Source organism: Pezoporus occidentalis, unplaced genomic scaffold (assembly GCF_034315485.1).
Source record: "Pezoporus occidentalis ecotype Australia unplaced genomic scaffold, CSIRO_AGI_Poc_V1 ctg99, whole genome shotgun sequence".
NCBI lineage: Eukaryota > Metazoa > Chordata > Aves > Psittaciformes > Psittacidae > Pezoporus > Pezoporus occidentalis.
Window position 1 is genome coordinate 775,347 of NW_026916358.1, and position 27,076 is coordinate 802,422.

The 27,076-nt window shown below is 39.7% G+C and overlaps 1 protein-coding gene across 1 annotated transcript; it reads left to right on the plus strand.

Annotated features, from left to right (window-relative positions):
* The first annotated feature begins 44 nt into the window (after window positions 1–44).
* On the plus strand, window positions 45–26,996 carry SEPTIN10 (septin 10). Its single transcript, XM_062607001.1, is given in 11 exon segments — window positions 45–146; window positions 4,823–4,940; window positions 5,659–5,854; window positions 7,326–7,512; window positions 15,147–15,308; window positions 17,201–17,297; window positions 17,858–18,026; window positions 23,463–23,595; window positions 25,723–25,913; window positions 26,138–26,237; window positions 26,239–26,996. Coding segments are annotated over 11 exon segments (1,518 nt in total). The 5' UTR covers window positions 45–116; the 3' UTR covers window positions 26,374–26,996.
* Window positions 26,997–27,076: the final 80 nt, after the last annotated feature.

Genomic DNA, 27,076 nt, shown 5'->3' on the forward strand with positions numbered 1-27,076 from the left:
GCCCCGCCTCTGCCCGACGGGGCGGTGCGCACCGGGCCGGCAGCCTCCGCCCTCGGTGGTCGAGCGGCACGTGCGTGTCCCTCCCTCGGTTGCTCTGTGCCTCACCTCGTGGGGCCATGGCCGGAGCCCCTACCTGCCCGCTGCCGGTAGGTGCCGTCCGCTGTGCAGAAGCCAGGAGCGGAGCGCGGGCTGCTCCGACGGCCGTTATAACCGCAGCCGCTGCGCCGGCCGTGCCTATTGGGGGGCGTCACCCGGAGCGGCGCAGGGGACGGGTCCGCAGCGCCAGGGGAAGGGGAGTGGTGATTACACCGCGCAGAGGAGTGCGGGTGCCGCTTGCACCGGCCTGCCCTCTGAACCAGCCGGGGCACGGGTCAGCTGGCGCAGTGCAGCCTCCGCCTGCCGCTGGGCTCCCGGGGATGCCGGCTGTGCTGTTAAAGTAACTTGTCTTAAGCTGTCGCCCTTCTTGGGGCTCCCGTAGCGTATTGCCTGTTTCAAGTCTTAAGTTGAACCTTGGCTATTGAAGGAATAGCTTTCCTTATGTATAACGGCAGAACTGTCAGTTCAGTGCTTTGAAGACATTGATTCTGTCTGTGCGTTAGTGCTGGAGCATTAGTTCCCTTTCTAAACATGAAAGAAATCGATTCATTTATGACTTGAGTTTTCTGCCCATGTGTCACATCTCAGCAATGCAAAGTGCAGAAGGGTTCTGGAAACATCATGGAGTGTGTGGAATTTGGGAAAAAAAACTGCACCTTGCCTGCGTATGTAGTTACTTGCTTTTGCCTTTTCTGGTAGCAGGAAGGTAGATAAAGTACCTGTCTGTGGTGGTTCTTGGCTCATCTGTGCCACTGTGCTGTTCCACCCCAGTTGTGCCAGTGGAGCTGTGTGTGAAGCTGCCCCATGAACTGGAAAAACGGGAAACAACTGTTAACTCTTTTTGAAGTTTTCTCGGGGGATTTTCATCTGGGGCAGTGTCTTTCTGGTTCTTGATGAAGCGGCGTGGAATGGGGAGAAGGAAGAGGGGCTTCTGAAGCAGTTACTTGTAGGGCAATTGTTAGAGCCGTCACAGGGCCTGACCACACCGGTCTGTCTGTCTGGTCAACCTTAGGCTGAGAGTGGAGACTTGTTCCTCTGCTTGCTTGCCACTTGGCTGCTGGGCAGTGCTTGCCTTCTGTCAGGGCTCCCATGCAGGGAGCTCCAGTTCACACAGGGTCTCTTTAAGGCCTATATGAACCCTTTGCAGTTGCAGTATAGTGTAGTGCAGTGCATAACTTCATATAAGCTGTCTTTGCATGTGCTGTGTATATATAGTGAGGATGAGAGCCAGTACTTCACTGGTTCTCATGGGAAGCTGAAAAAATGCAGAAAGGAAAAAAAAAAGCACAGCTTAAGGCTAGAGTATGAGAAACAATACAGAATGATTTTGCTGGTTAATGTTTGTGTAAAGAGTATGGCGAGATGCAGTAGTCAGCAAAAGTGAGTGACAGTGGGGTTGAGGGTCCACTGAGCAGATAGATCTGGTAAGGGAGGAGAGGAAAGCATGTGCATGGAAAACTTTACAGAGAATACTGTAAAAACAGGATGTATAACACAATTCTGTAGTGGAGGAGGGTGATTTTGTGTTAGGTTTATAAATGTAAATTATGTAAATGTAATGATGTAAAATATATACTGACATCACATAGTATTTCCTAGTTTAACGCATGCCGTGTAATTATTAAAGTGTTTCCCACTGTATTCTGGAAAAGATTTTGTTTTCAGTTGTTTTTCAAGAGAAATGTAAAATCACCCCTGGAAAACAGCGCAAGCTGCTTCTGCAAATCTGCTCGCTATTGGGCTCCACAAAGTCTGAGATGCAAGTATTTAGTACTTCTGATTTTTGAAAACTTGACTTCTGGGTAAGTTTTGGCAGCTGCTGCCACCACACAACTGCATACAATGCTTGTCATTGGTTGATTGAAAAGAAGGGAGTTGCAGTCAAAGAGAGCTTCTAATAGCAGCTGCCACTGTCTCATCCAAGACTTTCTCACTTGGACAAGGAGCATCAACAAGAAGGTGCTGATGCAACCAGGGGTGAAGACGACTGACTTGCTGCTCTTCAGGAAATTCAGGGCTAAAGCTGCAGCAGGCACTGCTGGGTCCTCACAGGTGCTGATCTTCCAAAGTGAATGCAGACATGATACCAGTACTGATACCAGTGTGAGGATTTTTCAGTGTCAAGGTCATCTTAGAGGGCTGCACCAGATTTCTGTTCATCTGATTTTCCTTCCATGAAACATACAGGTTGAGAGAGACCTAGTGCAGACCACAGAGCTGAACACTTTCTCCTCCTGCACAGCAGTAGCTGAACAGACAAGCACTGTTGTTATCCTTTGCCTGGCACACAGAGCACTTGCTGTGAAGACCTGGTTTCTTTTCTGCTGTCAGGTATCAATTCCCCACCTGCTGCCTGCTGCCATATCAATCCATAGGTAGCAATGAAGGAACAGGTACTAACTGTGCTAGATTTTCAAGGTACTCAAGTGCCTGTTGATGAAGAGAGGTGCTAATGGCATTTACGAGTGAATATGCTGCTGTCTGTGAAGACACCTCTTCACAACTGGAAAACCAACAAAATGTCTCGGCTTGTTTGCTTGCTCCTAAATACCTCATGATACTGTCCAGAAGTTGTCTTTCAGTAGCAGCCTGCACAGTATGTCCCCATTCTCTACTGATGAGCCCACCACTTTTTCCTCTGCCCATCCTTGGTGAGTTCAGGGCATTCAGGAAGATTCTGCCCTGCCTCAGATTTCTTCAGACAGAAACATGGGACAAAAATGTCAGCTTTTGTTTTCCAAAGGTTCATTTCTGAGGTCTCTCCATATGCACATGTATGAAGAAAATCTTGTGTCAGCCTATGGTTTGCAGCAACTTCAGCTGTGTTGTGTGTTGGAGTGGGCTAGAAAATAGTTGGTGCACCAGAATTCTAGGGAAGAAGTCATTTGAAAGAGATAAAGGAAGAATCCTTGGCTTCTGATGTTTGGACTAATTCCTAAAAGTTGTCTGCTGTTTCTGTCAGACTGAATAAATTACCTGATAACTCTGAGTGAAATTGTCAGAGGAGTTTTCACTGCCTCGTCTTTTGGCCAGTACTTTTTTCCCTACACACCTTTTTGGGGAAATGCTTTGTTTCGTACTTGACTTCTGTGTTTTGTTTTTTATTTTATAGAATAGACTGACAAATTAATTCCATGTGATTTTTAATCTATCTCCTTTCTTATTCTACATCTTCATGGACTTCTCTTTTTATTTTTTCTGCCTCATCCTCCTATATATTCTGTTCTCTTCTGTTGTTATTTTGCCAAGGTTTCCTTTCTGTTCCCTCTACTGATCCCATCTGCTCCCTGTCTTTCTTTCATGCGCACGTCTGCATCAAGACATGTCAATGGTATGCATGCCTACACCACGCATCCACATTTTGGATTCTGACAACCCAAAACTGGAAAGTAATTTTCTACTTGCTTCCAAAAGCTGTTTAGTTTCCTACTTACTTCCTGTGTTATGAGGCAAGAGCAACATTGGTATTTGCTGGGTTAAATATAATGTTGGTTATTAAGAAAGTAATGGATTGTAAGAGAGTAATGCAGTTTGTTATTGGAAGATTAAAATAGATTTTCAGGTTAACTAATGTCCACACCTGTTGGTGATAGTGGAAAACTCAGGGCTCCAAAAGTCACATTTGGAGCGCCCATGGACATGTTAACATGTTGTTATCTGCCATCATGGCTGATGCTCACGCATCCTTTGGAGGGCCTGTGTAGCTGCCTGGGACTGGCACGATCCTCACCTCCTGCCTAAGCACACGAACATTGATTACTTTTTTCCTTCAAGCTTTGGAGGGCAAATCTCAGTCGCTCCAAGCTGAGTGGCAAGCTAGTTCTTGAATGGACTGCAAGTCTCATGCTGCAGGAAGCTTGGGCAGAGAGATGCATGTAGTCTGAGACCCAGCTTTTGCTGTGGAGTGGCCTTTGAGCAGTTTTAGTCTGAAATAGGTTGTAAATTTAAAAGATAACTATACATTTTTTAGTTTGTTTCTGAAATTAACACCCCAGGTTTTAAATGTTACTTTTGTCTCAGTCAGTGGTTTTTCTTTGCATATTCTTTTTAACAGGCAAAACAACTCGATATAAAGCAGTATACTTGATTAAATGAATTTGCAGAAATCCCAGTGCGGTTCCATGAAACCTATGCTACCAATCCTTTAAAAACAGGGTGAGGGAAGGAATGATGTGGTTTGGACCACCTCAAGCTATCTGTATTGTGTGTTTCTTTGAAAAGAGTGTGAATTCTGAGAAAGCAGTGAGAAACGGGAAGCAGTCCCAGAATATTACAACTGTTGTAGCATTCAGATGACAAGCTTTGAGTTATTCAATGAAAAAAGTTGGATGAGGTACTGCCTTCAAGCATAATTTAGCTGCTCCATCCAACGGATACTAATTTGAACAGACTGGCTAGTGTGGTGACTTAATTGCTTTCAGCATGATTTGCATTTCTTATTTTTTGAGTTATCACTGTATTTCTAAACTAGCGATAGAGCAGTAACTTGTTTTTCAGCTGGATGATGTGTTATTTCTTTGGGATGCAAGCTTCATGTGGTCAGTTTGTGGACTTAATTTCTCTGCATATTTGTTAGTCTGTATGTAGCAGAGTGAAGCTGCATTAGGTGCTGGCACTGAGGGAAAGACTTGTGATACCCTTGGAAAATTCCAGAAGGAAAAACGTAGGCCATTACTAATTGCTTTGCAATTAACTTCACTAACATTTTTATATGATTTTTCTGTAGCAGGATGATGACTATCGAGCTTTATCCTTGTCTGGTCATGTTGGTTTTAGTACTTTACCAGATCAACTGGTTAAAAAATCCATCAGTCGGGGCTTCTTCTTCAACATCCTTTGTGTTGGTAAGTACTATCTGGGTGTTTTAAGGCTTTAGTAGCATACCCATCCTTAGGAAGTGACTGAAATTTAAATCCAGTTGCAATGCTAAACTCTTTCTTTAATGTTAAGCATGAACTATAATTCCGCATTTTCCCCCAGCTTTGCTTATTTGTATCCATCCTTTTTCTAGTTAACATTTTCATAAACAATATGAAGACCAAATATGATGCAAAATGTATTTATTGATTTATGGGCAGCTTCTTGGATTCTTTTGAGTAAATTACACTACTTTTACTGTAACAAAGAGCTTCAAATCAAAACCTCCTGAAATTCCAAGGTGATCTTACTGAAGTATTTCTATATTTATCAAATATTTGCTCTAGTATTTCATCCTTATTCATAAAACCCCTGTGTTGAACCCCGTGGTTTCGCAGCTAGTTACTTAGCTTTTAAAATCTGTAGGAAAGTAGTTCACACTTTTAAAGAAAGACAAGTGTCAAGAGACTGTTCTGTTTATTGCTTATTAGCGGGTAACTCTTTTATCTGTAGGATGAAAAAATTAAGTAGAAGATACTTAGTGATCATTATGAAGAAAGAATGCAGGCAATCATTTTGCTCAGTGGAATCAGTTGGCAATTTTTTGTGTAAATTTGTTGAGTTCCTGTGATAACACTTTCTGTGCTTAGAAGGTATTTATTTAATGTGCAAAATGTCTTCCCTAACCCTTTTATTTAACTGTAGGGGAAACTGGAAGTGGGAAATCAACCCTGATAAACAGCTTATTTAACACCAGTTTTGATGACCCTGTGTCAACTCATTTTCTGCCAAAAGTAGAACTTAGAGCCCAGACTTGTGAACTTCAGGAAAGTAATATTCTTTTGAAGCTGACCATTGTAAATACGGTGGGATTTGGTGACCAAATAAACAAAGAAGATAGGTAAGTGCCCTCTTATTGCTGTGATATGCAGAAGTTTTGGTCTTCAATTGCAATTGATTTTTCTTTGGACTTTGTAATAAATACTTGTCTTGCATATACTCCAAATATTTGGTTAACTGTTTATGTACCAAAGTAAGCATGTTTTTCTCTCATCTAGGAAATTATTTGAGAGAGCAGATGAACTCTGCCCCTTTCTTTATGATATGACCTTTTATAAATGTATGTCAATAATACATGCAATAGTGACTTTGTTTTAGAGTGGAGGAAAGCAGGGAGAAGGTCAGTGAGAGACTTTTTAAACAAGAAAACAGGTTACTGTAGATTATATAAATTAGATATATAGGGGGTTTAAGCATTTGATTGGAACATATTGAAGACCATAAATTGGAATGAACATCGAATGGATTTCTGAAGGCCTTTGTTTTTCATGTCGAGCAGTTTGATCAGAAGATGTGGAGCTACCACACTAGTGTCTTTCAGAACTTCTTTTGAGTCTGCTTTTATGAATTGAAGATTTTAAAATACTAGATTGTCTCTCAGCAGACTTTGTTTCTTTTATCTTAATTGTAAAACATTTTAGCAATTCTTTGTGATATATGGGTGCCTAAATGGTAGTAGTTATAAATGAAGGTTAGAGAGTCACATTAACATTGTCATGAGAGCAGTGGCTTATGATATGACTGGAAAATAGTTACTGCTTGTGACTTGCATGAATGCGATGCAAGTATTAGAATGGGTATTAGAGGGTTTGCTGTGTGGTGTAGGAGCTGCCTTTCAGTCCTCCCTTAATTTTGTGTGTAACAACTACTTCGGAATTTTAATAGCGTTTGATCTGGTTTCTAAACTTTGTGTAGTAGCAGAAATGTAAGGGCACACTGCCTTTACATCTAGCAACACTTTCTTTTTGAAAGCAGATTATAATCTCTTTTTAAATAGAGTAAAGTATGCTTAAACTGTACTTATTGCAAATCAGATTTACATTGTTCTCTTGCATTCCTCCTTTTTAATTTTTGTCTGTTGTTTAAGAGCTCTCTTGTACGGTACTTCAGAAGATAAAGGAGGTCCTATTACTTGGTGCTGGTAATCGCATATTCTTTCTTTTCTTGTACTGTATCAAAGAGTTTTTTGTATCTTCCTTGTATCTAAGAGTCTGCAGTTGCACAGGTTGATTGCAAAAATTTATAAAACATCACTTGGGAAAATTGGCTATAATCATAACTAAATTTATGTAGCTTTTGTTCACTAATAGGAACTAGGAAACATTTTATCTGTATTAGGTGCACCATTCTTTTTTGAGTAGCATTTCAGAAATCAAATCACTCTGTACATTTAACTTTCTGCTGTAGATACCTGAGCAGCCTTTTGATAGGTAAAGCAAAAATCCACAAAATGGTACAAGAGGAATTCCTTTCTTAATTTGGCTCTGTTCAGGACTAGCAAATCACTGGTTGTTAAATTTTATTTCTTACAGCTATCAGCCAATAGTGGATTATATAGATGCAGAATTTGAAGCCTATCTCCAGGAAGAACTGAAAATTAAACGTTCTTTATTTAACTACCATGATTCTCGCATCCATGTTTGCCTCTATTTCATTTCACCTACAGGCCATTCCCTGAAACCCTTAGATTTATTAACCATGAGAAGCCTAGACAGCAAGGTAAGACTTTGAAACAGAGTTCCAGGAATTTGTCTTACTTTCTGAAGCATCTTGCAGCTTTTAGGCCCTCTACTACCTTTCAGTTCGATATCTGTGTGTTTGGTTTTGGAATGTTTTTAGTACTAGTATTCTGAACTTAAGGTATACCTTAAGCTCTGCAAGTAGCTTGCAGCTCATCACCTGCTTATTTACAAAGAAAAAGGAGAGAGACATCTGGCAGGATGCTGAAAAAAGAAGCACTACGAGGTGTAAAAACTGAATAAACCCATGCCAACTTTACTTTTAACAAACTGTTAACATGTGTCTTATTGTGATTGGGCAGGGTACTCTCCATCAGCACTGTAATATTTCTAGTTAAGCTTGTTTCTAGTTCACTATTGAGTTTCGGGACTGCTGGAAAGCTGGCATATAAAAAGCTTTGCAGTACTGTGAAGATCTTTGTTGCAGATAACCACAGAGGCAAATGCCATGAGCAGAGCAACCTGCCAGCATGACTTTTTCTAAGATAGGCTGCATTAGTGTTTTAAATGTCACATCTTGATTTGGTTTGAAAGCTTTAAAATAGCAGTTTCTGATGTGATTACTTGCACTTTCTAAATTCTTTTTTCCTGTAATGGGCTGGATGAAGCTAAATATTTAGCCCATTTTAAGAAACCTTTTGTAATTTGGGTTTAATTTGTTGAAATTTTGAGAGATTTGATCACTTAAATGCAGTTGTTGTTCCTCTAGCCCTTTCCTTGTGTTTTATTACTGTCTCTCTTAAAGGTACACTTCTTCCTGCGTTTGCTTGTTCGTGAGATGTTTCTTCAAAATAACAAGGATCAGATCAGCTGTCTGTTCTATTTTTGTGGTTGATGAGCACATTTGGGATTTTGTAATTTTGTTTGTGAATGCATTTTGCCTTTTGAACTTTCTCAATAACACAGAGCAAGTGGGGGGAGAAGTATGGTGGGACAAAGGTAGGAGAGACAGGGTCACTGCTTTCCTTATGCCAGATAAAAATGTTTGTGAAAATATCCTGTAATATGCACTGAGAGCTAAAGAGCCTTGGTACTAGAATATGGGACAGTCTCATGGAACATATTGTTCTGCTCAGAGTTTTGAAGTTGGAGGTTGTGTTAAACCACAGAAATACTTGGCGTCTAGGTTGTGCTCTCATAAACTGAACTACCTTTAAAGCAGTGTTTCTTCCAAAAGAAAAAGGAAATAGATCCATGAGTCCCAGCATCCTGTGAAATATTTTCCCATCAGGATAAAATGAGCATAATTCTGCTTTGGGGAATTTTAGCTTCTAGCCACCTACTCTCCTACTTTGGTAGGAGGCTTGCCAGACTGGTCAAGGAAGCTTTAAACTAGATGTGTTGGGGGAGGGGGCATCATTCCATCCCAACACACCCAGTCAGTTGCCAGTACCTATAATAAATGCTCGAGCAATGTAGATATATTCCAGCCGCTCCAGCCAATGAGCCGGCTTCATTTGGAGCTCAGCTCAGATGCCTCTCTACAAATGCCCCTAGCAATGGGAACAAACAAGAGGAATTAGAGATGTGTGCACGTCTATGGGGGTATGATATAATAGGCATCACAGAAACACGGTGGGATGGCTCCTGTGACTGGAGTGTTGGAATGGAAGATTACAGGCTCTTTAGAAAAGACACGCCTGGCAGGTGGGGAGGGGGAGTTGCCCTTTATGTTAGGGATAGGCTGGAGAGTATGGAACTCGGTCTGGAGACAGGTGAGCAGTCCACAGAGAGTTTGTGGGTCAGGGTTAAACAGCGATGGGAGACATTATTGTGGGGATCTGTTACAGATGGCCTGATCAAGAGGAATCTGTGGATGAAGCACTCTATAGACAGATAGGAAAAACCTCACGCTCACAGGCCCTTGTGCTCATGGGTGACTTCAACCACCCTGACATCTGTTGGAGCGATGTTACTGCCTGGCACAAGCAATCCAGGAGGTTCCTCAATTATGTGGAAGACAACTTCCTTCTGCAAGTAATAGAGGAGCTGACAAGGAGAGGTGCCATGCTTGACCTCGTGCTCGCCAACAGGGAAGGGCTCATTGGAAATGTGATGCTCCAGGGCAGCCTTGGATGCAGTGATCACGAGATGGTTGAATTTGAGATCCTCAGGACAGTGAGAAGAGCGTGCAGCAAGCTCACTGCCTTGGACTTTAAGAGAGCAGACTTTGGCCTCTTCAGGAACCTGCTTAGTAAGATTCCATGGGATATAGCCCTAGAGGACAGGGGGGCCCAAGACTGTGGGTTGATATTCAAGGATCACCTACTACAAGCTCAGGAGTGTTATCCCAACTAGAAGGAAGTGCAGCAGGAGGGCCAGGAGACCTCCTTGGATGGATAAGGAGCTCCTGAGGCAACTTAGAGGGAAAAAATAGGCTTGAAAAATGTGGAAGCAAGGACAGGCAGTCTGGGAAGAATACAGGGATGTTGTCTGGGAAGCTAGGGACCAGGTTAGGAAACCTAAGGCCCAGTTAGAATTAAACTTGGCTAGGGATGTTAAAGATAACAGGAAGAGAATCTATAGGTACATTGCAAATAAAAGACAGCCTAGGGGCAACATGGGCCCTCCTCAAAAGCTATCAGGAGAACTGGCTACACAGGATTTGGAGAGGGCTGAGATTCTTAATGACTTCTTTGCCTCGGTCTTCACTGTCAAATGCTCTGACCACACCACCTAAGTCTTGGAAGGCAGATGCAGGGATTGTGAGAATGAAGACCTTAGGCCCACTGTAGGAGAGGATCTGGTTTGAGACCATCTTAAGAACCTGAATGTGCACAAGTCCATGGGTCCTGATGAAATCCATCCACGGGTCCTGAAGGAGCTGGTGAATGAAGTTGCAAAGCCGCTGGCCGTCATATTTGAGAAATCATGGCAGTCAGGTGAAGTTCCCGATGACTGGAAAAGGGAAATATAACCCCCATTTTCAAGAAGGGGAAAATGGATGAGCCAGGGAATTACAGACCAGTCAGTCTCACCTCTGTGCCTGGCAAAATCTTGGAGCAGATTCTCCTGGATGGCATGCTAAGGCACATGAAAATTAACAAGGTGCTTGGTGACAGCCAGCATGGCTTCACTAAGGGGAAATCCTGCCTGACCAATTTGGTGGCCTTCTATGATGGGGCTACAGAACTGATGGACAGGGGTAGAGCAGTTGATGTCATCTACCTGGACTTGTGTAAAGCGTTTGACACTGTCCCACACAACATCCCTGTCTCTAAATTGGAGAGACATCAATTTGATGGATGGACCACTCGGTGGATAAAGAACTGGCTGGATGGCCACACACAAAGAGTTGTGGTCAACGGCTCAGTGTCCGGCTGGATACCAGTAATGAGTGGTGTCCCTCAGGGATCGGTGTTGGGACCGGTCTTGTTCAACATCTTTGTCGCTGACATGGACAGTGGGATTGAGTGCGCCCTCAGCAAGTTTGCCAATGACACCAAGCTGTGTGGTTCGGTTGATAGGCTGGAGGGAAGGAATGCCATCCAGAGGGACCTTGACATGCTTGTGAGGTGGGCTGATGCCAACCTCATGAAGTTTAACCATGCCAAGTGCAAGGTCCTACAGCTGGGTCTGAGCAATCCCAGGCACAGCTACAGGTTGGGCAGAGAAGAGATTCAGAGCAGCCCTGCCAAGAAGGACTTGGGGGTGTTGGTCGATGAGAAAATGAAAATGAGCCTGCTTCAGTGTACGCTCGCAGCCCAGAAAGCCAACTGTATCCTGGGCTGCATCAAAAGGAGCGTGACCAGCAGGCAGGAGGTGATCCTGCCCCTCTACTCTGCTCTTGTGAGACCTCACTTGGAGTATTGTGTGCAGTTCTGGTGTCCTCAACATAAAAAGGACATGGAACTGTTGGAACAAGTCCAGAGAAGGGCCACGAGGATGATCAGGGGACTGGAGCACCTCCTGTATGAAGACAGGCTGAGGAAGTTGGGGCTGTTCAGCCTGGAGAAGAGAAGGCTGCATGGAGACCTCATAGCAGCCTTCCAGTATCTGAAAGGGGCCTATAAGGACTCTTCATTAGGGACTGTAGTGATAGGACAAGGGGTAATGGGTTAAAACTTGAACAGGGTAAGTTTAGACTGGATATAAGGAAGAAATTCTTTACTGTGAGGGTGGTGAGGCACTGGAATGGGTTGCCTAGGGAGGTTGTGAATGCTCCACCCCTGGCAGTGTTCAAGGCCAGGTTGGACAGAGCCTTGGGTGACATGGTTTAGTGTGAGGTGTCCCTGCCCATGGCGGGGGGCGGGGAGTGGGGGTTGGAACGAGATGATCTTGTGGTCCTTTCCAACCCTAACTATTCTATGTCTCTATGGTTCTATGACTCTAAATATTTGTGTTTCTGCTTTGGTTCAGAGAGAACATAGAACATGAACAGCGTGTAACTCTTGTTTTATCCCTTTGCAGTGGATTCTGCTTTCTGATCTTACTCAAGAATAGAAATAGACACAGATGAAAAAGTATATACTTTAACTGTAGTTTGGTTTCTGTCCCATTGTGAAACATGTTTGTGGTGCTTTTACTACTGTATTCCCCTAGAGGCAATTCAGAACTCAGGATTTTCCAGGATGTGTAAGTCCGTGGTCACATTTGCTGAGTACAGGATTCTATAAAGAGAAGGTGGTACGGGAACATGCATACATCAAGTGTATAAGTCTGTCAAAGTTGTCTTTAGTTTCTTCATAAATCCATCGCAGTGTACACTGTTAGCTTTGTTATGGTCTGCTTGGTACAAAACAAGACTGGATTAAACAGCTCAGAGGTAAAGAGGATTCTTGGAATAGGATAGGGTCATCCTATACTCAGTAATCCTGGGAGGAAAAACACAGACCTATCTTTGGGCAAATACTTTTTCTCTATTGTTTATAAATTGGATGATTAGCTAAGAATTTGTCCTCGAGCTTTTACACATTGGAAAGTCCTGTAGTTTTGCTTAGGATTGAATCACTGCAGGTCAGCCAGGTTTCATTCACAGATTAAGGGAATCCTCTGTATGTTTTCTTGCTGGGAACTAGTGATTTTTCAACTGACACATCTGCGTTTTTAAGTAATTATTGAGGAATTATATATACTGTTAAGGCAGGGAATGATGGATGTACCTTGTGAGGTTTAAATTAGTTGTTTTTTTTTTCTTCAGAAAGAATAATTCAGAATTTTTGTATTGATTCAGAGATACATGTAAATCATCCTGCAAGATAGCAACCAATAATAATTTCAAGTACATGTATTTTTTTTCCTTATCTATCGCAAAAAGAGGCAACAGATTTTTTTGACATTAATATAAAGTGTTACGCGAAAATCTTAATTTAGAATAATAGCATGTTTTCTGACTGGGGGAAATCAAGACTACATTTCTGGCAGAAGGATGATGAGAGCACTGACTTTGGTGCTAGCAAACAGAGACGTAATGCACATAGATAAAAATTATCCTGGTGATTTTATATGCTCAATCTACATTGCTATTCAGTGAGGCAGTCTCAGCTGCCTCTTCCCATTGTGCATGCTTAAGATTTTTGGGCAGCCAATTCCCTGGATGAGGGAACTGATTGAAATTGAAAGCTAAAGATTTTTGCTTCGTTAGGGAACTGATCAAGCTGAAAAGTAATCTGTCTCCTTGGACAGTGTCACATTTTAGTTCTACCTGGCAATGAGCAGCTACAGGCAAGGGGAAGGATAAGACTGTATTTTTTATTTAAATGTAGACATTTGGGGGGGGGGGACACGACACTTTAAAGTGATTCTGCATTAATGTTCTATAACTTTGTAGCAAAATTCAATTTTGTAGCTATTTAAAGTTGGTTGTAGCTGAGGAAGGGGCTGGTAGGGAGTCCGGTTTCTGAGTCAATAGTAGGCATAGGAGGGAGCACTGGGACTTGAGGCAGGTCTATATGTGACACAAATAAATACAGTTTATGTCTCTTGTTAGTTCCAGCGTGTGCTCCCTGTTAATGTTATTGGTGGATGAAAGCACTAGGATACTACTTTTCAAGTAAACCTTAGATGCTGCAAGCAGAAATTAATTCTGTTTAACAGATTAAACAAAGGTAACTTTTTTGTTGCTTATCTAAAGCCAGTATAGCTTTTAAATTTTAATGCAAAGGTTGTGATTAGCACCAGCATTGCTAGCTGTAATCAGTTTATGGTGATTCTGCTTTTCTTTTGTTACTGGACTCTTCAGTAGTCTTTCTCTGCTATTCATTGTCTAAGAAATTCTTTCCCAATTAAGGAGTGCTAGAAAGACTTATCTGTTGAAAATCAGCATAAAGGTTAATTTAATTTGGAAGACTGCATTCCATTTTCAAACCTATAGCATAGAAAACCTAAATAGATGTCCCTGAGCTAATCTGATTGAAGACATGAATTACTCCAAGCTGCAATAGATTGTTTATACAATCCAAAATCACCTGTTATTAAAAGAAAAAAATCTATCATTTTACTTGTGTTTAGACATTGCCCCATATGCGCTTAGGTTGCGTATGCTACTTGTGTGTAACTATCATCAAATAATCTTAGCAGTCATACTTTGGAGTTAGAATGCCTTTTTGTTTTTTTCTCATCTGGATGTTTTGGTTAAGACACAAGACTTATTTCAAAAACATCAATTTTGAATCCATTCTGAGATTCCATGCCCAGGCATTTCCATTCAGACAGAATATTAAAAAAAAAAAAGTGGATTTCTATTTTATTTTATTTTATTTTATTTTATTTTATTTTATTTTATTTTATTTTATTTTATTTTATTTTATTTTATTTTATTTTAATTTTCCTTCTCCCCCTCCCCTCCTCCTCCTTTTTGCATCTCTGATCAAGGAAGTATGTAAAATTCTCATCTTGAGAAATGTGGAAGAATTATTTGTATTTTCTCCCCGAATATTTGGACACCGGCATTAAATCTTTCTATCTAGTTCTGAAAAATGCGTATTTTGGGAGTGGTGATAGTATTTTTAAGAAGAATTCGGCATCTACTAAGTTACTGTCATAATTGGTTTAGGAAATAGGTTGGTTTACCTTAGTAGAACTGAATTGCGAGTTCTGAATAACTAATGCAAAGACTGGTAAGCAAGATGCTTCAGTCATTGCCATTCATCTGCTTGTAGCAGATACTTCAGAAATGATCTGCTGTAGTGGTGAGGTGAACAAGATGTTACTGTAGCTGAAAGGACCCCAAGGAAGGAGCTCAAGGGTAGGCAGGCTTTGGTAGCCAGGTTCCTTTTCTTTTTGTATTTGTACTGTCAACTTTCATTTAACACCTGAACCATGTACCTTTAAACTAAAACAAGCTATTTTATTAGCAGAGATAAAAAAGCTTTATGTCATTTAGTTAATAAGTAGGCGTTGCTGTTCTGAGCACTAAAGTGTATGGGATCTCCTTCCTCATTCTTTTCTCAGAATCAATTTTAAGCAGGTATATTAAATAATCTGTCGTTACTTTGTTGAGTGATGCCAGTGGATGTATTTTTCATGGTTTGTGAAGTTTTGATAACAACTGATGGAAAAGTTTGGACTGCGGGGAAAGTTTTGAAAAGCTCATCACCAAACAATTTAATTTATAAAGGATGTCTCCTCAAAACTGAATTCTTATGCATTTCATATAATTTGTATCATTAATAGGTGAACATTATACCAATTATATGCAAAGCAGACAGCATTACTAAAAGCGAACTACAGAATTTCAAGAACAAAATCATGTCTGAATTAGTTATTAATCGCATCCAGATATACCAGTTTCCAACTGATGATGAAGCCATTTCTGAACTGAATGCCATCATGAATGTAAGTAAATGACAAAAAACATCAATATTTTAGTACTAAAGCATCACTCTCTCATGCTGATTAATGCCTGTTTTGTTCACCATTACCTTGAGGCTTACAAGTTTGTATGTAACAAGTTCATTTGTTTTTCTCTCTTCCTAAAAAGCTCATCTACTTTTTTTCTCTTTTCTTGTTCTCTCCTACTCCCAAATCTTCCTGTTGTTCTGCTGTTGACACCACTTGTTTTAGGAGGCTTTTTCTTTCCTGGCTCAGTAACGGAAAAGAAGTTCTAACTCATAAATACTGCTTCTAATTTCTGTATAATTAATATTTAATTGGTAAAATAGATGGGCATATTGGCTTTGCTCTTTTCCTCAACAAATACCTACCTTACATCTGTTAGGAAAGATATTCAGGTGTTTCATTTCTCCAGTTTTCTCTGGTCATTATTGTACCAAGTCTCACATATGCCTTTTCCTTTTATTTAGTACTTTATTTGAAATTAGGACAGATTTTCTATGGGGATTGAAGAAATCAGATATACTTCTGGCTTCTTACTATTGTCCTTTCAGGTCCTCCCAGGAGTATCTGCCAGCTTCAACTAAGCTTGTGAAGCTAGATGTCTTTGCTTTGAGCACTCTGTATTTGCTGTTTATGTGCATATGGTTGTAGATGCACATGAACATAATGTTTGCATGTAGGGTGTTTGAAAGTATGGAGGAGAAGCTGGTATGCTGGAGTGTATGGCTCTGCAGTCCCAACCTCTGTCACTTCTGCCAGGGAATGAGAATGTGGAGGCTGTCATTCAGTAACAGGTCTTTCTGCTGTGAAGAAAGGTGGTGGTCTGTTACCCCTTTCTTGCTGTCATGCTCTGCTAGTGATTTATTTTCTAGGTAATGGTTTATTTATTTTTTAAATTTGGTCAGGTGTTGTGGGTTAGCATGTAGATACCCAACCTCTATTTGTATTTCTGGCCATTTGGCTGAGCCCACATCAGTAACCGTACCTCTGCTTCAAACCTATGATTTTTCTCATTACTGTTACTGGGGATGTGGACTCTGGCTGAATGCAAATCAGAGGGGTGTGTTCTGGAGTGGCTTTTTGTTTACTGCTGATACGATTTCTAATGCAGCTCAGGATGTAATCTACTGCCTTTGCTACTGAGGCAGACCTACTGAATCAGGTCCAATCTGTTGTCCAGTTGTCCACCGGGAGCCCTATGTCTTTTTCAACAAAGTGACTTTCCAGTCATATCACAGCATTTGCTGGAGCATGGGGTTATTCGCCTTTGATGTGGATGACTTGGCATTGAACCTCATGAGGTTCCTCTTTGCCCATTTCTCTAGCTTGTTGATGTTTGTCTAAATGGGCAGTGCACTCACAGAATCATAGAATAGTTAGGGTTGGAAAGGACCTTAAGTTCCAACCCCCTGACATGGGCAGGGACACCTCACACTAAGCCATGTCACCCAAGACTTTGTCCAACCTGGCCTTGAACACCGCCAGGGATGGAGCATTCACAACATCCTTGGGCCACCCATTCCAGTGCCTCACAACCCTCACAGTAAAGAATTTCCTCCTTATATCCAATCTAAACTTCCCCTGGTTAAGGTTTAACCCGTTACCCCTCATCCTATCACTACAGTCCCTAATGAAGAGTCCTTCCCCAGCATCCCTATAGCCCCTCTTCAGATACTGGAAGGCTGCTATGAGGTCTCGTCTGGTCTGTCAACCACTCTTGGTTTTGTTATTGTAGTAGTTTGACTAGATCTCAAAGTGGGTTTTGTTTGAAACTGCCTGTTGTCTTTTCCTGAATGGTGTTTTTTCTCTCCAGTTTATTTCTGAAGTGTTTGGTTTTCAGTTCTGACCTAAGAATGCTGAAAGATAAGACTGTATTGGTGTGACTCTTGCAGGGGCACATGCCATTTGCGGTAGTAGGAAGTGACGAAAAGGTGCAAATTGGAAACAAAATGGTGAGAGTTCGTCAGTACCCTTGGGGCACTGTACAAGGTAAATGAATTCTCAAAGGTATTTTTACAAGATTGTGGTTGTTGCAGTATAAAATTCACCAATACTTAAAGGGGCTCATATTATCTGCTGATGCCATATTGATTGTATTTTGGATCAACAGTTGAAGGAGTTTAGCAAGTAATACTTGAGGTGTGCACTAAGTGGTAGTTCCATCAGCAATGATGCAATCATTGGAATCAAACTGTGAGGTAGTGTATGTAATATTTGGGAAGGTTAATATGGTAGCAGTGCCTCTAGTACTACCAAATTTCAAAGTTTCATGACTGTCAGTAGAAAAGAAGGGAAAAAAAGAGCAATTTATCATTGTTCAACTCAAACAGGAAATCAGGGTGTGTTGGAACATGTTCACCAGTACTCAGTTAGTGCTTCAATGTGTATATTTGAAATTATAAGGAATTATGAGATGTATCGGAAATAACAAGATACCTTTTTGTGGGATTATAATTAGTAAACAAAATAAATGAATGCTAAAAAAAAATTATTTTGACAATTTTGCTAATTATGTATAATAATAAAATCTTCCTCTTTTAACCCAATAGTAGAAAATGAGAGCCACTGTGACTTTGTAAAGCTTCGTGAGATGCTTATTTGCACAAATATGGAAGATTTAAGAGAGCAGACTCATGCACAACATTATGAGTTGTACAGACGGTGCAGACTGGAAGAGATGGGCTTCAGAGATGTGGGTCCAGGGAACGAACCAGTCAGGTAAAAGACTGCCTGTGCAGCACTTGCTTTCAGCATCTATTCACTTCACATTTGACTGTATCAACCCAATACAGGGCATACATAGAATAGTTTTCATAAGAGGGGAAAAAAAAAGTTGATGGCTTTTTGATTGTTGTTTTGTTTTGTGTTTTTTTAGATCAGAGTAAGTATGTTGCTGTTCATTCAGTTATCTTCGTGGAGAAGTATGTGGGATTATATGAACATTGCTTTTAAAGGCATGCAAGCTGGTTGTATTTCTGCAATCTTTCTCTTTTATAATAAACCTGGGAATTTAATTTTTTTGTTGTAGACAATGTAAACTTTCTTCAGGTACATGCACTTTGTGCATTTTAGACTATTTTCATTATATATCAGCATGCTGTTTTATTTTCTATCTTAATGTCTGATTCTGAACAATGGTTTGGTTTTAATCAAAATTCAAAAGGAACTGAAGCAAAAACTTTTACAAAATCATTCGTTACACTGTTGACTTCTCATATTGTCTGCCATAATAACCAATGTCTAGCCTTTTCAGGTTAAGAAACCTCTTGCTAGACTGTCGGAAGTTAATAGAGGAAAGTTAAGGAGAGGGTTAGAGACACTTGGTTGTTTCATGCAGTAAAGCTACGTTTTGCAGGAAATATTTACAGTTTTTCTATCCAGTTTATTTAATCTTTTATTTCCAATTCTGTCTTCTCCCTCTCACTCTTCCGACTTCCTTTGGTTGTTTTATGCATGGGACTGTATTTTTATAAGTTGTTAGGATCCTGATGGGGAAGAACTGATGCTTCAGGACTTGTTCAAGTCTTCACAGTTTATCAAAGTGCTACTATTGCATAGTCATGGTGGGAAATACTGACTTAAACCAGACATGAAAACAAAATAAGACTTTGCATTAAGAACAATTTCTAGTGCTTTGAACCAGCTGGTTTGTTTACTTCCTGTTTTACCTAGTCATCAGACTGTCTTTACCCATTCTGTTCTGGTAAAAAAACCCACAACAAAACAAACTTTTAAATGGCTTCCCTCCAAATAGTTGGTTTTAGTGAGTTAAATTCTTTGCTTTCACCTCTACTTTGTGCAAAAGTTCTAAGGCAGTTGCAGTTACTGTAACTCGCAGTTACTGTAACTCACAGTCACAGCATTTCTTCTATTTTAATTAGGTCCAATTTATATATTGTTCAAATAATAAATGGGATTAATGTGGACAAGGAAGATGCTGGATATGGGCACTTCTTTCTCAAGTCTTAATGTCAAGGTGCATTTAAAGATTAGTTCATTTAGTTGATCTTGAGCTACCATGAATCAGCGGTCTCCTGACATTTGTCTTGACTTAACAAGAAGTATCTGTCTCATAAACAGAGAACCGAAGGTGAGTGAGGTTTAAAACCAACTGAAACTGACCATAGACTTTTCCCATATTTAAAAGTGGGACTGGATCTAGGGTATGTGGTTGTCTTGCAGTTATGTGGCATAGTGAGTAGCACTGAGGGCTGAAAGACAAGGCCTTTTGTCTTTTGGGAGAGATATTTTATGATACCATAAAAAGGGAAGAGAATTTAGAGAATTTCTATGTAGTGTAACTGGCAGACTAATGTAGCCCTACCCATAAGGTTTTTTATGGAGCTACTAAGGGAATGATAAAAAGTGTCCTCCTCAACAGTGTGGTAGAAGCCATCTCCTTCCATAGAGGAAGTTCAGTGCTGCCTGTAAATTTCAATATCTTTCAGAATAGGCGTTGTCCTCTTCTTCTAGGCAAAAATGTGTTATTGTCGTCCTCTTTGTCCTTAAAGATGTTTACAATATGTACACAAGAATTCTAAGATCCTCAGTTTTAAAGTATAGTTAATATAGCAGAGCAGTATGACTGAACTGATGAATAAAATTTTAAGGCATTTGTGTAAATAATGGTCAAAATGCATGTTGAGAAGTTGTATTTTGTGCCTGTGATGTAGCTTTCTAATTACTAAGTTTGATAATTTCAATTGAGGTTTTTTTATGTAAATTTAGAAAATTTCTGCTAGACTTCAGTACTCTGCTGATTTTAATGCAGCGGTGTTTGTAGCATTTGAACATTGGCACTTGAGTAGCTAACGTCCTGCCTTTTCATGACATGTTGTCCTGGGTGAAAAATCCGCCTGTAAAGTTCCTGTACCACTCTTCTGTATTTACAACACTATTTTATTCATCAAAAATTATACACCACTGCAAAGCAAACCCAGTAATTCTTGGGTTTCCAGTTACCTTGTGCGATAGGTAGGTTGTAAGCAGATCTGTAAAGGCTTTGGCCTTTTTAGTCATCAGCGCGCTTGTAGTAAGCATGGGTAAAGCCCTTCCCAAATCTTCATTCGTGAAGTCAAGCCATCATCATCATCATCAAAGGCTTTCACTCTTATATGTGAAAAAATGTGTTGGTAAGGTTTATGTTTATATAGGAGACCTGGTAAGAGATGGTTTCATCACACAACAGAAAAGTTGCATTTTTATTACTAGGTGCGAGGAGGGAAAATAAAGATAGTAGTCTGCAGTGAGGCTCTTGTGTACACTTGAAAGTGTACACAACTTCAAAAATACCTGTTCTCTACTTGTACATTTTTTGTGAATTTGTATCATAATAACTTTTAAATTCATTTATTTGCAACTGCATTCTAAGAGATAAGTTTTTAATTAACCATACTTGCAGGGAGAATTAAGTTTACCTGTGCAGTCTGTTAGTCTGTCCCTAATAACTTACTAACCACCTCTCCATTTTCAGTCTTCTGTGAAGGGTTGGATGCTTCCAGGGGATTACATGGTTAGTGTTCTCGCTTGCAGAAAAAGCAGAAGACCTCTAGCAGAAGTTCCTACCAGCTGTTGGCCAGCCAGGGTGCATTTGTTGTCAGTAAATCATTACTTCTGAATCAAGTACTGTCTTTTGAAACTCCTGGGAACTTGGCAGTACTGCGGTAGGATGAGAAAGTCATGGGTGATTTGGAAGTAGCTAAGGCTACTGTGTGGGAAAGAGCTGTGAAAGTACTCACAATGAGTAAAAAATATTTAGGAAGTATGGAGGGGCACTAGTTATATAGTTAAAAAGGTGGAAGGATCTAGGCAGGACTTTGAGTATTACAATCACTGAACATAAAATCATGTATAGGAATTTGGGCTATTAATTCTGCTGCTTTCAGGACACCTGGTTTATACTGGTATTTTATCAAACCATTATTTGAATTCGGTAGGAACAATTAGAATAACTTAAATTAACGGCTAATTGGGAATTTACTTAATCTCATTCCTTGCAAAGACAATATACAAAATTTGGGGGTTCATTCCAAAAGGTCATGAGAATTTCAGTCACGTATATGCCGTATCAGATTAAAGTATAATGTGGTAAACTGCTTTAAAGAATCCACCATATGGTGCTTCGGGGAATAAATAAAATACCATCTAAGGCTAGTCATATAGGTATAATCTGGCTTCCCAGCCATGAAAAGCAGCCAGTCTGGACTTGGAAAGCCTGTTATGGCAAAATTTATATAATGGTTGATGGATAGTGTTTGGGCGTATATGGGAGGATGCTTCATGCATTTTATGCAGCGTCTGTTGGATGTAAAACCGAGGAAGTGATTTTTTAATTTTGCAAAAGGTTTTGTACAAGCATAAAATCCTAGAGGTCCAACCCATAAGAATGAAAGAACCTGTAAATTTGATTTTCATAATGTCCTATATGCGAATTAGTGGAAACAGTTGTCAGGTAAACTGAAAAGTGTTTTAATGTGAGCAGTGGAGGCAGTAATATTGAAAGGATTGGCTTAAGAGCTGATGAATTGTTTTCCCCTCCTCCCCAAGCCTCCTAAACCAAAGGCTGTTTGGATCATTATACTGCTGATACGCCAGACACAGAAGATGAAACACTGCTTTAATTTTGTCTTTGTGATTTCCAGAACAATTTCCAGAACAATTCAGTCCAGGGGGAGGGAGCATTTAAAAATTATGTTTTTATTTCTCCTCTTCCTGAAACATGTAATTTGATTACTTCATAAATTCAGTGTCTTCAAAGTTAATCTTTTACTAATTTCAGGACAAAATTGCTTTTACCTAGTAAACTCACTTAGGTCAAGTCTAAAGGCATCTGTATGGTGAAATGAAGGTGTGATTGCAACATGTTAGTTTAGTCTAGCACTTGTTCTAGTGGCTTTAATTGCACTCAAAGTCAGCATGTTAGCTAGTAGAACTGACACAGGATCCAAAAGTGTGTACAGTGAGATTGCTAGCACTAGAAAACCTGTGTTGTAGCTTTATTGTTATTACATATGCTGTCCAAACTTAAAGATCGTTTGGATTAACATACCTGTGTGAAAACCATACCCCTGTTTTATATGGTAGATGCAATTTCAGGATGACCTGAGTTGCTTCACAGCTGATAAACCGCCCTACCCCAAAAGACAAGCCCCAAAAGATTGTTGTTCTGAATATGTTTTATTGCAATGTATTGCTCAAATAAGATAGAATTGGAAAAGTGCTCTGACCTTGAGTGGTTACAAACATTACATCTGTTATGTGCAATTTCGCGATGATTTTTCTCTCTCTTTGGGTTATATTTGGAATACAAATAAGAAATTTTAGGATTGGGAAACTGGTCAGTCATCATTTTAAATATGGAAGAAAGCTGTTTAAGATTACTTAACGCTTAAATGATTAAGTTTTTGGATGTACTTTTCTGTAAGTCTTTCCATTCTGTTTTAATAGAAACAGAAACAGACTGTTCCATTCTGTTTTAATAGAAACAAACTTAAACTGGTACAAAAGTGTGTATGTGTATTAAAAATCTAAACCAAATTTAAATATTTGGTAAACATATATATTTATTTTGCCTCCTAGTGGAAGGCATGAGATACCTGGCAAGACTAAAGATAGCTGAGGGTGGCTGACCAGTCAGCACTCAGGAGCTGTCAGAAACTATGAATGGTGTAAGAGAATAGCCCCAGGATAAAGAGCTGGAACTTTACCCATTACAGGTTGGATTTGTTCCTTTTGGTTTTGTAATAGCCATTAGCACAGCTCTGATCCACCAATTTTGTCTCTCTGGAATCTTGTGACTTAGAGAAGTTTGTGGTACATATTTGGTTGGAAAAACTTGTATCATTAAGCCAGGTATGCTTTTCAAAGGTAGTGTGCTCTTGGTGTATGAGATGCATCTGTGCACAAGCTCCACTCATTTCTCCCTGAAAAGCAGAACTTTTCCTGCCAGCACTGTGGTGATAGCAGTAGTGATATAGACACAGAAAGGTAAGATGCTTCCTTCTGTTTAGGTTTGTTTATGAATTTTTATGTTGCAAGCTATAGAAATTAATATTTCAGATGAATATTAATTGTTTAAATAATGTTCCAGTTTGATGGCATTCCACACTGACTAAAGCAGCATACTGGAGACTTGCTTACATTTTTGGACTTTAGTCCACAGGAAGTCTATGAAGTAGAGTGGTCTGAGTTCTACCTTGAACTGCAAAGAGAAGAGAAGGAGCTAAGACAACAGTATGTGCGGAGAAAGAAGGAGAAAGTAGCAATGTTTAAAGAAGAAGAGCGACAGGTAAGCATGCCTGTCTGACTTAAGTTCGTCTGCTGAGATTTGAAATAGTTAACTTTTTAGCATAATTTCCTGGTATTTTGGGGGCAGTAATGTAGTGTAAGTAATCAAAAGCAGATTGACTAATTAGATTGATTAGATTATCAGATTGATTAGACACAGCAAACAAGTAGACCAAGTCTTATGTGGAGCAGCTGAGGGATCTGGGTTTGTTTAGCCTGAAAAAAAAGGAGGCTCAGGGGAGACCTTACCTCTCTGTACAACTATCTGAAAGGAGGCTTTAGTGGGATGCCTGTTGGTCTCTTTTCCCAGGTAACAAGTGAGATGACAAGAGGAAACAGCCTCAAGTTGTGCCAGGGGAGGTTTACATTAGATATTAGGAAAAACTTCTTCACTGAAAGGGCTGTCAGGCATTGGAAAAGGCTGCCCAGGGAGGGTGGAGTCACGATCCCTGCAGGTATTTAAAAGACATTTAGATCTGGCACTTAGGGTCATGGTTTAGTGGTGGACTTGTCAGTGGTAGGTTAACAGCTGGACTTGATCTGAAGGGTCTTTTGCAACCTAAATGATTCTGTAAGTGGATGTCTTTGGATTTTTGTGGAAGGAGGGAGCTTATAGTCTAAAGGCTTTGCTGGAAAGCTGGGACAAGTCAATAGGTAGGAGGTGATACGGTGAAGTAAAAGGGCTGATAAATATAATGGTTGCATGTTTCTTTTTCTTCTCTAGCAGTATGCTGAGAAATACCTGTATGCCATAGCAGCACTGTAAGTGCTTTCCATGCACAGGTTGCTCTGTGCCAAACATGATTTCAGAAAAAGAAATCCCAGGGGTTGTTTTTCAGCCTGAGGGAGTGGGACATATGTGCTTGTATGACCTGCAGGTTTAGTTATTAAATATAAGTTCAACCCTCATGTTGAGAGGTTTGAAATTTGGGTGGCATGATTTTGTTGGTCATGTTTTTGTTTTAAAATCTCATCTATACCCAGCTGCCTTAAGAATATTTGGAGATGTGGAACATTTCTTGAATATGTTGTTGAAGATTTAGTCCTGTCAAGCTGAACTGGTGAAACAGGATCTTCTCATCTACTTTCTGCCAGACTCTATCATGGTCATGCATATTTATATTCAAACACTAGTGTAATTGAAATTGGAAATTTATGTAGACTTATTAATATTCTGTAACTCAGTCTTCCAGCAAAGAGGTAGCATTTTTTGCAAGGAGTTTAGGTGCATGTTTTATATGAGAAGGCTAAATAATTTGTTTTCTAAATCTGTTAAGTCCTTGCAGAGAAAAAAAATGAGGTTCAGTCCTTCTCAGTATTAGGCTATCCAATTGGAAGAACACATGGCCATGTACCCTTTGATGTTACCCTTCTATGATTTGTATTTGGTGGCTTGTGAGCTCTGCATACTGCAATTGAATTATGGCTGTTAGTTTTCCCAGTTCCTGATGTGAGAAAGCGATCATGCAGTCACTGCTAAGCAGCATTTGTCATAGACTCTTGCTGCTAATTATTTGAGAAGTGTGCATGTGTATCTGAAAACTAAAGAAAACCAGGAATTTCTGTTGTGCTTCAGATTGCTTTCTCATTCTTTATTCAGAAGAAACTTGTGCAGCATTACCACTCCTGAGACATACAGTTGCTTAGGAGCTTACTGTTTCTACCCTGAATGTTTTTGTTGGTATATCTGGTTTTATACTGCCTCTAGTTAACTGTTGCAATGAAGTAAATAGATGAATATTGTACATACACACACACACACATTTATAAAATCTGACAGCTTTACTGTGTAAAACAGGCCTACTGTTACATTTATAGTCTTAATTATTTCTTATGAGGGCAGGCAAGAGGAATAAAGGATGTTGTGAGGTTACGCAGGCTGAAAACTAGGTTTCCATCTGTACTTTGTGTCTGTAGCCTGGCTTCTGTGAGGACAATCTGATATCAGTGGTTATTTTTCTGGATTGTTGGTTTTAGTCTTACCAGTTTTGGGAAAGAATTGCAAATTTTAAATGAGTTTTAACACAAGTTGAGGTAGGTTTTACTGTTTTATTGCAGAGGGGTTTTGTGTTGTGATATCACCACCTTGTGTTACTAGTTGGCAATATTTCTTCTGTGCTTTAAACAGCAACTGGCTAAACATGAACATCAAATGCAAATTCTTGAAGAAATGCGTCTGAAATTAGAGAAAGAGAAAAAAGTTCTAGAAGGCGAAAGAGCTGCATTTCTTGAGAAGAAAGCTAACGCTGAGTTACTCCAGTCAGAAGCATCTGTCTCTACCCTTGCTGTTAGTTTGAACGAAGGCAAGGACCGCAAAAAGTAAGTGCTGATGCTAGTCATCAGAGGCAGCAAGAAAAAACTTCTTCACATACCACTTTTATAACACAAATTTCAGTAATCTTTTAGAAAACATACAAACATGCTCCTGTTCTGTGATAAGAAGACAGAAGTGTGTAAATTACCCTCATGGTGGATTTAGTTTTAGAGTGATTGCTGTATATTCTATGAGCATCCTTTCTTTTTTTTTCTTTTTTTCCTTGAAGGAACCAAGGTTTTCGACTTGAATTGCTGTGCTTTGATATCAGAGATGAAGAAACTGTGACTGTTCACGAACAGAGCAAGAGGGAGAGGGAGAAGTTAGAGTGGGAGAGAAATTCACCCAGGGGATTCCAGAAATGACAAATTTGATTGCAGCACTGAGGTTTTGACTGTAGGATATGTTATTTTTATGAAGCGGTCCAACTGCCGCTACCCCATAATATTGTGTGTGTCTTCCTAGGACAGAGTTTTGAGAAAGATTGATGAAATTGGCTGTAAAATTACACTGAGTGCAGAATATGACCTGATAAGCATTTCACTTCCTTTATTTCCTCACTCCCAAACAGAAACCTCAAGTAAATTGTGAAATATCAGAAATGTGTTCAAAATAAGTTTCCCCAATAACATGCCCAATTTTTTAATATATAAACATTGAATGAAATATTCATATACTAAATTGTTTTTCTACTCCAAACCCAGAAGCCACTTGATGAATTTTTTTTCCGATAAACTACAACTTTACTGCAGATAACATTTTGTTGATTAATATCTTACTGCAGTTGAAAGCAGATTTTTTTGGTACAGAAATTATCCATAACTGCTACACTATGAAAAACTTTAGAAGTTAGATGGGTGCTCATTTTTGGGTATATGCTAGCAGCCTGCTTGTGATTTTGCCAAAATTTATTGCATTTCAAGTAATATTACTGAGTTCCTTTTCCTAAACTCTTTTTCCTGGTTTTACATATGAAAGTGGAATTGTTGGTAGTAGAAGTCATTATCTGCACTATTATGAGTAACTCTCAACTACAGAAAATATTTAGATTTGGTTTTTTCTGTTTTATTTTTTTCAGAGTATGTTACAGTTTATATGCTTGCTTTTGTTTTTCAGTCCCAGCTTAACATAATACTGATGATAGAAGAAGCAATATTGATAATGTCTC